We start from the raw sequence: 14,911 nt of genomic DNA, 5'->3' as shown, positions 1-14,911 counted from the left end.
ATCCTCCTTCTCTGGGGCTAAGTGCAAGGCAGATATGTCATCTCTGACCATCTATGTGGGGAAAACTGTGTTCATTCTTTTGAACAAACAGTTATCTTTCTGTATTTGCAATTATATTTGTTCATGGTCATCCTAAATATTTTAAAGACACATTTAGGTTTTTTGTCATGTCAATTTCGAGAGAGGCTGTGGTTCTGAATCTTAAAGTATTCCTACTTCAGCAGAGATTAGTGCTTCCCACCTTAAAAAAAAACAACTTGACAAAACAGACAAAAACCCCCATATAGCATTTCCTATCCCTATGATCTCCATCAGGGGACAAAGAAAGAACAGAGGCTGTTGGAATGGGGATATTTACCTGTAATACTGAAGCACGATATCAGGATGAGTTGTACAATTTGAAAACCAATTTACTGAGCTGTGGAAAACACTGAATTTCCTTTGGGAAATACATGAGAATATTTTATATCTTTACCTGGAAAACTCTGTGTGTGTTTTTTCACGCACTGTAGCAGCTCTGTGAAAGCAAAGATTGAACGTGCTTTTGGGTGATTATGGAATACTTAAATCTGGGTCTCAATATTGTGATCCATCTTTGTGCAAGATGCACGAGAGAAAGCATGGAAATCATGTCATTACAGTTCTCAGCTTCAGTTTTGTGAGAGTTAGATTATGGGGAGTTCATTTGTACTCTTCTGATTATACAAACAGTTAAATATGCAAGTATCTGGGATCGATTGTCTCAGTGTAATTTGTGAGCTTCAGAATTGAATTAAAATGCCTTCAAGTTGCTGTTTATTTCCCATTTAGAATGATGTGTTGTACATTGATATCCTAATCAATACATAATTATTTTGTCTGTGCAAGTTTTAAATGGCTGAAATGAAAATATATTTGAGTTCCTTCTGCTTACATAGATATTGCATTGCAGTAACACCACTGACTTGGTTAAAGTTGCTTCTGTTTCTCCTGCATGTGAGAGGTAAATTGGGCTCTAGTTATGATTTCCTCAAGTGAAATTATGCAAGCAGCTATGAACTCTTCTTTCAAACAGTAAGCTGCATACCCAGAAACACTCAGCAAAGTAAGCCAGCCAGAACCTTGTTGTCATGGTATTTTGGAGTGATTTTTGTTTAATTTTTAGCTATGAAAATGTTTACGACTTTCCCATAAATACTAATCCTTCTACAGTCCAGTTATTGGCATAATGTATTTTCTGAGTCATTTATCTTTGTGAACTGTAAAATATATAGACATGCTTTTCCTTAATGGGGGGAACAAATATTGGAAACAGGCAACCACATACTAACTCTTTTTTTAATTTAATTAACCTTTAGAACTTCATTAAATCGGTAATTTTGTGCTTAACATAATTTGAAAGAAAGAAACTCTCTGATAGTTCATGCGCTATTTGCTTAGGACATAGGTCATATAAGTTTTTCAGTATGTCTGGTGGCAATCCCTTGTGCAAGTTGGAGCTGCTAATAAAGTCTTTTCTTCACAAAGAAAATACCCCGGAGTATTTTGTTTTATGCACCCATTTTCCATTATAGGCTCTGTCGCCGACAGTGTTCAAAATGTTTATGTGACTGAATCTCCAAAAAGTAAAAGACCATGTTTTCACAAAAATCATGCAAGTATATTATTAGTTCAGTGATGTTTCCTAAGAAATTAATTACCCCAGTATAGAAGTATAGGTTCTGTTTTCTCTCCAGGTACCTACCTAAATAGAGAACACTGTTCTTGTGATCCCATCAGATGATTGTAATCCTCAATGGACAGGTCATAAATTCTCCAAAGAGAAGAAATTCTCATACCAATAATACTTGAACTATTTTGTTTCAAGACCTTGATTCAGAAATTTTGTAGGACTGCGCCTCAGTTAACTTAAATGGAAGTGTCCTCACATTTATTTTTCTGTTTTTATATGTATTCATTATGCAAATCTGAAGCCTTTGTGCGATTTATAGATATAGTCAGTCCACCATCAAAATTATTTGAAGAGAAAAGGATGTGAGGTCAGCTAGGCCCGTCTCTAAGAGCGCAGATTTGTTTCATCTAGCATTTTGGTGTTTTTCATCCACATCTTGGCAGACAGGATACTTTTTTTTTCTGTGGTTATTTTCAGTATGAAAATAACTGTGCCACAGTTGTGCTTGTACTCAACTATGATGTGCATTTACTGAATAATTAAAACAATAGGTTTGGAAACTAATTAATGGGAAGTTACAGCCTAGATTTGTACTACTGAGTTAAATTAAAGGAATCATTATGCTTTGAGATGATGGGAGGCAGTAGTTCGTAAAGATGCAGTCTCTTTCCTGAAATTGTTGAAGCAAAGATGACGTATCACGGATAGACCTATGCACTTGATTCTGATTCACAGTCTGATAGTAATATGGCAGGGGGTACTATGTTGCCTGCACCAGTTCCTGGAGAGAGCAAGATTGGCTTTGCCTTGTAAATGTAGCCCTCGGTGTCAATCAAAAATAAAGTGCTATGAAATATAGAACTCACAGCAGTAGATTAGCATTTCGGAAATCAAACCATCTGTTTGAACTCAATTAAAGGAGAATCCAGCCAGGTTTTTCCTAATAGAGTATTCTAGTGCTGATTCTGGAAACAATGCAATGAATTTATTATGCAATTAGAACTGATAAGGAAGTGTTTTTAATGCTCATTAAATAAACCCAGCAACAGTACATTCTCAGTAAGATGTTTTGCAATAAATAATTTCCTAATTTTCTTCCTAATCTATAGTTCTGATGTATTTCTTATTCTAGGAATGGTTTCTAGTTGTGGGTTGGCTTATCCTATTAGATTTTTCCCACAAGTTCATGAGAACTTACGTCTTTGTTTCACAAAATGGTTTTGATGCAACTAGTGTTCTCCCTTACCCTCCCACACCTCCGGGTGTATCCAGGGGATTGTATAGAGGAAAAATGCCCTACAATAAGGTTGATTTTGGTGTGAGATCTGCCTGAGAAGATCTGTATGTTTGCAGACTGCTAGGAAGGGGATGGGTGGAGGTGTCTGGCTGAAGTAATTTTCTTGGAATTTGTCTTTAAGAGTAACTTCAGTACGAGTTTGAATGTATTTTTCCCTAAGAAAGTTACATGTCTTCCATATAATGAACAGCTCTATTACTAAGCTGAGGCAGTTTTACTAATTCTTCAGGTGCTCCAGTAAAGATTGTCTTCCTGTAACAGTAAGTAACTTTAATCTGACATTATGGCTTGTAACAGTGCCAGTTGCCTTAGCATCTGGCTGCCTCAAACTCATTGAAAACAATTACAGCGTGAAAGAAAATAAAAATCTTTTCCAATATAGCAAACAGTAAAAATGAAAATCCACAATAAAACCCTAAATTAAATTCTGTATGAAGGTTTGCTGTATGTCTTTTAGATTCCATGGGGTAAATGATTGATGTATTTATGGTGGAGTTATTTGGTGCAGTTTTATTGTAACTCAGTAGGTCTACTTCATTTCCTCACATTCTAACTGCATTTAAATACACTTAAAATTATCAGACTTATTTTTTATCATTTTTGAAGATCAATACATGATTATTAATTATTTGAAAAATTCTGTTCTGATAGCTGCATTGATGGAGTTTTTTGCTGATTAGTTCACAAAGTGGATGTTTTACTCGTAATAGAGGAAGAAAATGCTTTCTTCAGAGATTATGGAAATTGCACAGGAGGCAAACCTTTCGATTTGGGGGGAAAAATGAGTCACAACCCTGTAAAAGCCTAGCAAGCAATCAGTGCCCAGTGGTCTTCCTATTAGCAACCAAAAGACCAAATTTTAGAAACAACAGCCTTAAAATCTTTAAGATATACAAATCAAAATTAAATCCTTACACTTACCTGGAAGTTAATAATTTTAATATGTACTGTAGATTTAATTGCTAAATACCATATAGAGAACACCTGCAGGTTACTGGCTGCCAAAAAGTAAGACATGAATTCTTATGAATTACACGGAGCACTGTAATTCAGCATTTTTCAAAGGACCAATAGTATGTGTCTCTTTTCTCAGCTGCTGTGGGTAAAATCAAAATCAAGACAGAGTTTGGACATAACCTTTTCGCACTCCACAACAAGCATGGCAGTGATAGTAGCCGTATGAAAAAGGACAAAGGGGGGGAAAAAAGATTGGTATGCAAATACTTTAAGGATTTCCACGCAGAAATTTCAGAAAAGGAAATATTTATGAACAAGATTTTTTGAAGCATTTTCAGTTGTGTCTACTCTGTAATGAAAATACAGTTCCTTGAATGATACATCAGCTCAAGAGATTTGTTACTTATTTACAAAGTTATGGAGTTAGTTTTTATTTGCAAAATTGCCTTGGTAACATTTCCACATGCTGTAGTTACGTTTTTTGACCAATTTGAAAATACCTTCAGACACTATTGATACACAGTGTTATTATGGAAATTGTATCACTTCATGTGATACACATCAATTGTACTTTGCTGCCAGTGAAATTATTGCCAATAGAGGAATAATGATTGATTCTGTTGTCTAGGGAAAGTTAGCCAAAAGAAAGTGTGTCAGTGGAGGGGTGGAATGAAAGCTAAAATTCATCCTAAAACATCCCAATGCCTCATAATCTCCTAGTGTTTTCTTTTTCCTTGTTTCTGTAATGCTCTAATATCACGCTTTTTCTGTGGGTGGTCTTAACAGTGCTTGTGCATGGTATAAATCTTGAACAAATTAGCAAGATTCTCATTCTTTGTGCTCAAAGCAAGTATGTCAAGTTGCATAATGATTTACACAATATGCCTGAAAGCTATACCTTACAACTGCAAATACCTAAATAGTTTTGGAAAACATAGAGCAATATCAATATTAATCTCATTCTCAAGCGTTTAATTCAGCTGACTACACTTGTCAGCCAAAATTGCAAAGCTTTGTTTGACACTTAACATTCTTCTGAGCATCTTGGGTCAAATACTGGAAATCTTGTGATTTTAAGATTCCCTTAATTAGAAATTCACTAAACTGTCAAGGCCAGAAATGAACACTTCTTCATTCTGAAATTTCAGTGGTTAGCTATTCTACTCAAAAATGGAAGCTCTAATGCAGTACTTCATAAGCCTGTGATGAGCATCTTGAAAAACTATGCAGCCTTCTCTGGATACTGATGTACTTGATCAGTATCTGGGCAAAAACAGATGGATGATGCATTCATTCTCAGCAGACATTTTTATTTTCCAATGACATTTTATTTGATTGAAAGAAATGAACTTTTTTAATGCTAGTAGTATATACTGTGAGTATAATTGTAATCAAAATCTCAGATGATCTGTAAATTAGAATTTTCTCTGAAGATTAACCAGTTTTGATTGTGTTAATGTGGAAAGCAATTCCAGTCAGCCCTGCATGTGTGCCTCTGGGTGAAGTAGAGTATATTAATTTTTCTTTTAACACTTTACATTTCTTTTAAATTAAAAGCGGGTTTTATCTTTAGGCAGTAACACAAAGCCATTTGTTTTTCTGGTTTCCAAGGTGTTGTGGTTTAACCCCAGCCGGCAACTAAGCACCATGCAGCCACTCGCTTGCTTGCTCACTCGCTCCTTCCCCCACCGTGGTAGGATGGGGAGGAGAGTCAGAGAAACAGTAAAACTTGTGGGCTAAGATAACAGTTTAATAACTGAAATAAATTATAATGTTAATAATAATAATACTTGTAATGAAAAGGAAGAGAACAACAATAGAGAGAAATAAAATCCAAGAAAGTCAAGTGATGCACAATGCAATAGCTCACCACCCGCTGACCAATGCCCAGCCAGTCCCCGAGCAGTGATCCACCCCTCCCGGCCAATTCCCCCCAGTTTATATACTGAGCATGACATCTCATGGTATGGAATATCCCTTTGGCTGGTTCGTCTCAGCTGTCCTGGCCATGCTCCCTCCCAGCTTCTTGTGCACCTCCTCACTTGCAGGGCATGGGAAACTGAAAAGTCATTGACTGAGGATAAGCACTGCTTAACAACATCTAAAACATCAGTGTGTTATCAACATTATTCTGATTCTAAATCCAAAACACAGCACTGTACCAGCCGCTAGTAAGAAAATTAGCTTGTTCTCAGCTGAAACTACGGCACAAGGTTTAGAAAGAAAGCACATGCAAAAATACATTTATTCACAGATTGAATTGAATTTTAAAAAAACTCTTTCTTAATAGGACAAAATTCTGTTACTGAAAGATTCTAAGCAATTTCTATTTGTCTGTATGGTAGTACAGATGACATTTCTGTTCAGCAAGTTTCTCACTTGCTGGGAGTACAGACTTCCTAATTAGCATGTAGTGTACTTGTGTTAGATAAGGTAAAGAAGTTGTTAAATGTTTTATACCATAATTGTAGCTATGTATTAAAATTATAAAATTGCAGACGTCAGAGCACAGTTGGATTTCTATAAACAAAAATTAAGTCATTTGAAGGGTTTTTTTAAATTAAATCCTAAAGTGGTAGGAAAATTGGATAAGATTATCATACCCTATATTGATGACAACATTTGAGCTGGAAAGCTAAGAAGTTTAATTAGAAACACTTTGAGGCCTGGAAAATATTTTGTTGGGTTTTTTTTAATGTAACCATATTATTAAATACTCATAACGTATGTTCCTGTTTAGCTTTTATTATGGTAATACAAGTATGTTATCTAAAAATGTCCATCATGGTTTCTATATAAACTGAGAGTGATTACTAGGAGGTTTTTAAAGCATAAATCAGAGCAATTGATGCATGGTCATTGGGGAAAAATTATAGATATACAGAAACTACAAATGTAAGTACATTTTTTGTGGGACTTTTTCAGCTGTTGTTACAACTGGTAAAGGCTGCAGATCGTAACACATGCTTTTGTTAACTTGCTGATATATAAAACAGTATACTCTGGATTTGTATAAAGGCCAATGGTAGACAGCTTTCAGCAGCAAGATGTAACATATATCTATATATGCTTGTTTGGTTTTGGATAACTATGTTTTTAAAAATCCGAGTAGTCTCTGAAGGTTAAGATGAAAAAGATGTTGAGGAAAATAATCTCCACTGGCTGGAGGACATTGATGCTAAAATGTCCCCTATTGATGTGATAATTTGAGAAACAAAGTAGACTGCTTGATGCTTCCTTCCCATGCCAAGTCTAGAACTCTTCCCTGACTCACAGCTGTGCGTTTCCATAATGATGCTGATGTCTAAATCGACAAGCAAACTGAATAATTTCATGGTATGCTTGTGGATGAAACCTCCCACATCTGACACCCATAAATATAAAAGAATGGTAAAAAATCCTTCCTTCACTTTTTAATTTCTGGGTTTAAATGTACATATGCTGTAGTTTGCAATTTTAGACAGGATAGTCTTCAGCATTTGAAAGCACACAAGATTAGATGCACACAAATAATTACCATGTATAGTTGCCTTTCACCAAACTGGTTAAAGTGTGATCTGCTTTGAATGTCCAGATAAGAGTGTCTAAATGTAAAATCATAAAAAAATAAAATAAAAATTAAATGTACATGACCTAACATTTCTGTAGTGTCTTCAGTTGTTAAGGTGAGCAGGTATTAACAGGTGCTGGTTTTCTGCCTTATTGACTTGATATATTAGTTTGATACATATTATCCTAACCTGAGACTATTACATAAATAGTATTCAACAGAAAATATTTTTTTCCTGTCTACTTTATTTATGTTTTCTTTTTTGAAGTACTTTTTTTTTTTTTTTTTCTCCAGAAGGGTGTTTATCTTCCCTGGAGATTTTTTTAGTTTGTTGAACAAAATATGAATAGAGCACTAAATGAAGTCTCTTTCTGTTTAATGACATGTTGGTAAGTAATAACTAAGGTTGTTCTCTATCAGCTTTAACAACATAGTACTCTTAAAGATGATGACTGAATCCACAGATCCTGTCCCCTCTAGAGCCTAGGCTTGTTCTTAGTTAGATTTATATAGCTATGTATGTTAGTCAGTCTTAAGGTAATTAGACTGGGATGCAGGGTCCCTTTGCAGCAGAGATATTTAGGTCTGACTAATGCAATCGTGGAAACTGTGCTCTTCTCAGTGTTTATTCAAATTAGTACTTGCAGGGAGAATGTTTTTCTCTCCATTTCCCCTCTTTGCTATTTAAACTTAAAGCTGTTGTCGACACAAAAGCATACTTACCGAAATTGTTCATGAGCAGGCTTGCAATTTAAATAATGTACTTAACTGTCATAGAGGAAAAGTTGCAGAGCAGTCTTCCATTTTAAGAGTTTGCACAGATGCTGATTCTTTTGTTTTCCACAAAACTGAATGCTTTGCTGTCTGGGCTGATGACACAGGAAATCCCTCGCAGCTCTGAATTTTATGCTTTTTTATTCTCTCTGATCCATAATATTTTGTCATACATCCTGTCATCTTGTTCCAGAATGCTTTTTGCACCAAGTTATCTGTTCCTAGACAATTTACTCTTGTCATCTTAGCCAGCTTACTGGAGAACAGTGTCTTAGTTGTGATTCATGTGCTGTTTCGAGCAAAGCACCAGACATAGTGTATTCAAACTGCAATTCTTAAGAAGCCTTATAGCATAGAGAACCAGGTAGAAACATGAGTCTCTGGAAGGAATAACTGGTGCTTGGCTTATCTGGCAACATAGGCCGCTCCTATGAAGAGGTCTGCTTCCATGTGTCACTGCTGAATTTACAGGATTGGCAATGTATTGCATTGGAGAGTAAGATCCAGTTGGCAGCAACCATTTTGCTGCGTGTCCCTCCCCACCTCTTCTTCTACCTTCTCCACCCACCCCCATCCTTTAAAGCAGTATGCTTACATCTTGAGGCAACTCCTAGGTCATGGTTTTACTCAAAAGGTGTGAGGTCTGCCAGAAGCAAGTGCCACCACTGAAATGTTTCTGTTGTCCACAGTTATCTCTAGCAATAAAAAAGGAGCTGTTGACATTTTGATTGCTTCAGAAAATACTATTCTGTGCTACAGCAATAACACAAGTAATAAAAGTTCAAGTGAAAATTCTTGCCATCACTGTAGGAGGATAAAAAAATCATGACAGCACATTATCCCATGGTCACTGATAAGATGAAGCGGTCCACCATGCTTCGCTCCCGCGCTTAGTGAGCTGTTCTACAACTAATACTCTGCTGCTTCACTACTCAGTCATTGTACCTCTTATGTTTCTTCGGTTATCAAAGAGAAATATCTGAATTCTTCACCCATATTTAACCAGAAGTCCTGGAATGAAATATTTACATGTGAATGATATTTTGTGTTCCTCCTTTAAGTATGGACTTTACTCAGCTGGAACTTTTAAAGAACAAGTGTCCTTAATTGCACTATTTTAAAGCAAAACACTCAGACTCTGTGTTTCTGATGGGTTGACCATGCTGATTATTCATTAAATAGTCCTGGGGTTGTTTTGAAACATCTACAAGATCACTCACTTCAGTAATTCATTAAGAGCAAGACAAATATTGGAAACGTCTTTTCAGTGACCTTTCAAAATGGCTAAGTGAGAAGTAGCTTGCATTTGTGATTCTACTGGATTAAAGATTGGCATGATTTTCTTTGTAAGTACCCCAGCAGCAACAAAATGCACTTTCGTCTCAGAATCTGCTGCTGTGGCCTCTGTGGTGTTGAGCAGAGAAGGTCATCTGTAAGCAGAGCTTTGAGGAAAACAATTTCAGATTTGATTGTTTGGTTTTGGGCTGTTGTTTGTTCATACTTGTCTGCCATGTAAGAGGTGTTTTTGAGCTAGGTTAAGTGTTTGTGTATTTGTTTCTCTCTCCATAACTTCTTAGGCATATATAGGTGTAAACTTGTTGTCTTCTGTTTGGGACTGTTCTGATGTGGCATTTGCTATGTGTGGAGCCAGAGATGATGAACGAGGAATCAGTTTATCTTCTGTGTTAGTAAGATTCATTCTGTTTGTGGATCCGATACTGTACTTGGTTACATTAGTGTAATCCCAAAATACTACTCGGAATTGTTTTGAATTATTTGGAGATTCCGTAGTTCTCTAATTTTAGAGAGGACTTTAATTTACGGTAACATTTTTGCATGCTCCAAGGCTTTTCTTTTATTTTGGTAGTATAGAGAAAGTTTGAAAGAATTATCATCAATGTAAACCAAAAGCACCTCAGGCAACTAAATGCATGCCTTTCACTATTTTGTTATTCATTAACTACTCTGTTATTCCTCTCCCCTCCTCCCCACGAGCACCTCCCCCCACTCTCCACCAAAAAACACTAGGGAAATAAACACACCACCATAAAAATGCTAATAAAGGGAATAATTCCCAATAGACCATAAAAGATAGCATTTATAACCCCGATAGAAATGCCAGTCAGCTTTTTTTTGATGTAAAGCATCTGTCTGCAAAAGGAAATGAAGGCAGGCCTGTTTCTCCTTTCAAGTCTCTGAAGTAGTAGGTGGTGTCATTTGTTATACAGTGCTACAAGTCCCATGTTATTGCACTGGTAGCTGCCGACTGCCTTTGTTAACGTACTGAAAAGTTTTATCAGCTGTCTTTAATAACAGATAATATATGGTGAAGAAAAACTGTAGCAAATGTCTCTTGCTCTCTTGTCCTCAGACCATCATTTATAGCTGTCAGAGAGCAATGACACTGATATATAATCTTGCACTCACCCAAAATTCTTGCAACTGTTACAATAAACCATGGCTGATACCCTATGAAGTTAGGGAGCAGTCTTTCTGAAATCCTGTGCACTTCCTCGTCTGAAACATGAAGGAGATGGAATGAACTTCAAGCACTACCTGAAACGAGTTACCAGTTCATACTTGCTATAGATACATTTGTTTAGAGCATTAATGGCCTAAAATTTATTGGGTCTCCATGCAGTCAGGAATGGTGTGTAGAAGTCGGAAACTTTCAAGTTCAGTTAAAAGGCATGCAGTTTGTTCTTTTTCTAGATGTTTTTGTTGCTTGCTCTAGTGAAACAGTATACCGAATTAAAGACATGATGGAAGAGTTTTCTTAGCTAGGCAGACCCCGCCTGGAGTACTGCGTCCAACTCTGGAGCCCTCAATACAGGAAGGGCATGGACCTGTTGGAGCAGGTCCAGAGGAGGGCCACAAAAATGATCAGGGGGCTGGAGCACCTCCCCTACAAGGACAGACTGAGAGAGTTGGGGCTGTTCAGCCTGGAAAAGAAAAGGCTCCAGGGAGACCTTATAGCGGCCTTCCAGTGCCTGAGGGGGACTACAGGAAAGCTGGAGAGGGACTTTTTACAAGGGCACATAGTGATAGGATGAGGGGCAATGGTTTTAAACTAGAAATAGGTAGATTTAGATTGGATATTAGGAAGAAGTTCTTTACCGTAAGGGTGGTAAAGCACTGGAACAGTTTGCCCAGAGAGGTGGTGGAGGCCCTATCCCTGGAGACATTAAAGATCAGGCTTGACGGGGCTCTGGGCAACCTGATCTAGCTAAAGATGTCCCTGCTCACTGCAGGGGGGTTGGACTAGATGACCTTTGGGGGACCCTTCCAGCCCAATGCATTCTATGATTCTATGATATCTATGATGTTCTTTAGAGTACTTGATTAGTGCCATACACATACCATATTTTCAGGGCCATGTGAAGGAAATGGAGAGGAATTCTGGAAGCCACATGAGACAACTGTATACTTGCCACACAGTAAGTTTGTGGACGCTGTAGAATTAGCCCTGAGCACATTTTAACATGTGTCTTACTTAATATGAGTTTTTCTAGATTTAAGATTTTTATTCTTTGTGAGCTTTGCCTAGATGCAAACATATGCACATAGTTATATTTCAAGTGAGAAGACAGTTCTGTGTCAATAACTGTGCTCTTGAAAAAAGCTGTTTGATTCATAAACTCTCATTAGACAAATAAGGAGCACAATTAGTGGGAACTGACCATCCTACTCATGATTTGAGAAAATTCTCTCAATCAGTCTTGTCTAAAAATAGATGAATAAATAAGGCATGTGGCTATTTAGACAGCCATCCATATACAGTGGAGCTGTTTTTCAATAATTCTTCACTTACATCACTTCAGTTAGCACCCAGAACATCTGTAATTAAGGAGTGTATTATTCCATCATAAAATAGTATGCAAGACTGACACTGGAAAGGTGGAGCTCTGATAACGTGGCTGCCAATATGGGTTGTCCATAGCAAAGATTACATTTCAGGGACTTAGTTTTCCTTCTCTGTACAGCATATGACTGAAGAGGAAATTTTGGATTTAACTGGGAAAACTTTATAAAATCCATCTGGGGTTTTTTGTTTGTTTGTTTTGATTTTTAGTAGAAGAAAGTAACTGACTTAGGGGTGGTGGAAATAATCTGTCAGTGTAAAACAAGAAAAATTGAATCTAAAAATAACATCTTCAGATTCCAGTGCATTAGCATTATGGTGTTTACAATAGCGAGGACTGAACTCATTTTGTTTTGCTTAATTTTGAAACTCTGGAAGCCAGTTGTTCTGAAAATATGATGTGTTGCAGTTCATTATGAATTTTTGTGATGCGTGTGCATATTTTATTGGCCTTCTACCTACCATATTTTCCTGAAGTTACACCCCCATAGAGCAGTCTGAAGCTGGGTTTCCATGTGGCTGCACATTTTGAGTATTGCATTTTGATCAGATCATTGGTGAGTGGTGTCATGAAACATTTATCCTCTGAGGCAAAACTATGTGACTTCAAAAGTGAGTGTTCATGAAGCTCATTTAAAATGGTAGTGACCTGAGGGGGAGAGCCATAGTGAACTTTGCGTAGTATTTTTTCCCCTTTTTCTTTGAAATGCAAGGTACTGGTTTGACAAATGCAAAGTTTACTGTGCTCTCAGTAGCATGATGATAACTTAGGTGCTTGCAAATAAGGTGGGTTAGAATGTTCTCTTCAGATTCATAAATCTGCTTTTCTGCCCTTGTAATGTTTGTTAACTCAGTGACCAGGCGTGTTTAATTATCATGAACAACCTATTATTTCATAATGGAATGTTCTAAAGATGAAAAAATAAAAAAAAAAAGAAACATTTTGTCTTAGCTAAAGATGGAAAAATTTTAGTAACATAAGATTTTTAATGGATTTGTTATGAAATTTTCACATCTTTGTTATTAAAATAGCATGTGTTTCCACCGTTGTTAATTTTATTCAATCGTTCCTTAAGAAATAATTGCCACAGCCTGAATCTAAATGGATATCCTAGGACCCCTGAACTTCCTTAGAATCTGAGAACAGTTTGTATTTTCTACTAGTTGTAATTAAGACAAAGAGAAAAAAGGGATGCGTTCCAGTGTGTTAACTATTCCCGATGATTATAAACTCTTTATTGGCAATGGGTTGTATTAAAATTAAATTCCTGTCTTTAATCCACTCTTGGATTACTTTAATTTTCTCTTGGAAACTGTGCTATGCCGATGTTACCACATGTAAAGCTTTATGAGTTCTGTGTTTTCTCATTAAGAGAAAAGTCTATGTCTGTAGACACCAGAGCTTGCCCTGTTTAAAGCACAAAGTATACAGCAGCTGTTCAGAAACTTTGTCTTGTTATCTCTATTTGCTTAAATTGCTTCCATGAAAAGTCTGTAAACATAAGGGAATAATTTGTTTAAGTGGAAGAAGATTGTCTGAACAGAAACACTGAAACTATTGCTAATATTTCTCCTTCCCTTATTTTTTGTACCAGTATCCAGCTGCCCTAATGAATCTTGGAGCCATTCTCCATCTGAATGGTAAACTGAAAGAGGCTGAAGAAAACTACCTCCTTGCTCTTCAACTTAAACCTGATGATGTCATCACTCAGTCCAATCTTCGCAAATTGTGGAATATCATGGAGAAACAAGGTTTGAAGACATCCAAAACATGATGATGAAAACTCTGAACTTTTTTTCTTGAATTGATTAAAACCACAAACTAGAACTTCCACACAGTTGTCTGATCAGAGAACTCATTGGACTTGACTGCAAGGATCAGAGGTCTTAATTGCTGCTAGGAGAAGCTATTCTGCTTTTTTGACATAAGTTTTTTTGCTAGATAAATAGAAAAAGGGAGACTTTGAGATATTCATGAAGGACTTGTTGGCCCACAAAAACAATTAGAACTGTAGCACTTGAGAGAAGGTATTTTGGCATATTTGATAAATTATTGCGAATCCCATATTGCTTACTTTTGCGTGGGTACTTGAAATGTATACTGTCATAGAAATAGTAAGGGAAAATTGTACAGTATACACTAAGCCATATGGGAGTAAAAGTGGTAATAGTAGGTTAAAGTGTTTTGCTGATACTGTAACTCATTAAAATGTATACTAAATCCAGTGTGTTTGCAGTTTGTCTTAATGCTGCTGTATCTCACTTTAGGACCACTTACTTACCAATTTCACAGCTCATATGGCAAATTTTTTTCAGACCTGTCACTTGTGATTAGATGACAGCATTCAAAATTTTTTGCTGAGAATATGCATATTGTTTCAGCTTGTTAAGTTTTAATGCAGTTTTCTTGAGATACACAGTTAAATGGCTGTGGGCTAGACATAATGAGCAAGGAACTGCCCATATTCTACGTCAGATGTGTTTGGAGAGGTAAAAAAAAAAAAAGGTCCAGAGGTGTAGTTTAGCAAGATTGATGTTTGCCCTGGTACCAAATGAGTGTGGTCAGACTGTAATCTTAAGAAAAAAAAATAGTGTAGTATTATAGAACAATGTGTTTGATTGCTGTCGAATAAGACCAACTTTAAACTGGACTCTGCATTCAGTATTTTTGCAATAACTCGGCCAAGTGAGATTTGAAAATATTAGTGCTTGGATATGCTACAAATGAGACTTCATGAGCAACTTGGAGAAGAGAGAATGTTATATATTGATGAGGCTAGCAAATAACTGAAGGGACTGGATTAGATCATGCTTACAACA

General features: G+C 36.5%; 1 protein-coding gene across 1 annotated transcript in view; it reads left to right on the top strand.

Annotated features, from left to right (window-relative positions):
* TMTC2 (transmembrane O-mannosyltransferase targeting cadherins 2) overlaps nt 1-13,866 on the top strand; it is a 251,575-nt gene extending 237,709 nt beyond the window's left edge. Inside the window, exon 12 of the mRNA XM_086471326.1 lies at nt 13,687-13,866. Coding sequence (XP_086327452.1) covers nt 13,687-13,866 — 180 coding nt within the window. The remainder of the gene's footprint in view (nt 1-13,686) is intronic.
* The last annotated feature ends 1,045 nt before the right edge of the window (nt 13,867-14,911 follow it).

Source organism: Leptosomus discolor, chromosome 1 (assembly GCF_034619465.1).
Source record: "Leptosomus discolor isolate bLepDis1 chromosome 1, bLepDis1.hap2, whole genome shotgun sequence".
NCBI lineage: Eukaryota > Metazoa > Chordata > Aves > Leptosomiformes > Leptosomidae > Leptosomus > Leptosomus discolor.
This window is presented reverse-complemented; position numbering and strand designations above follow the sequence as displayed.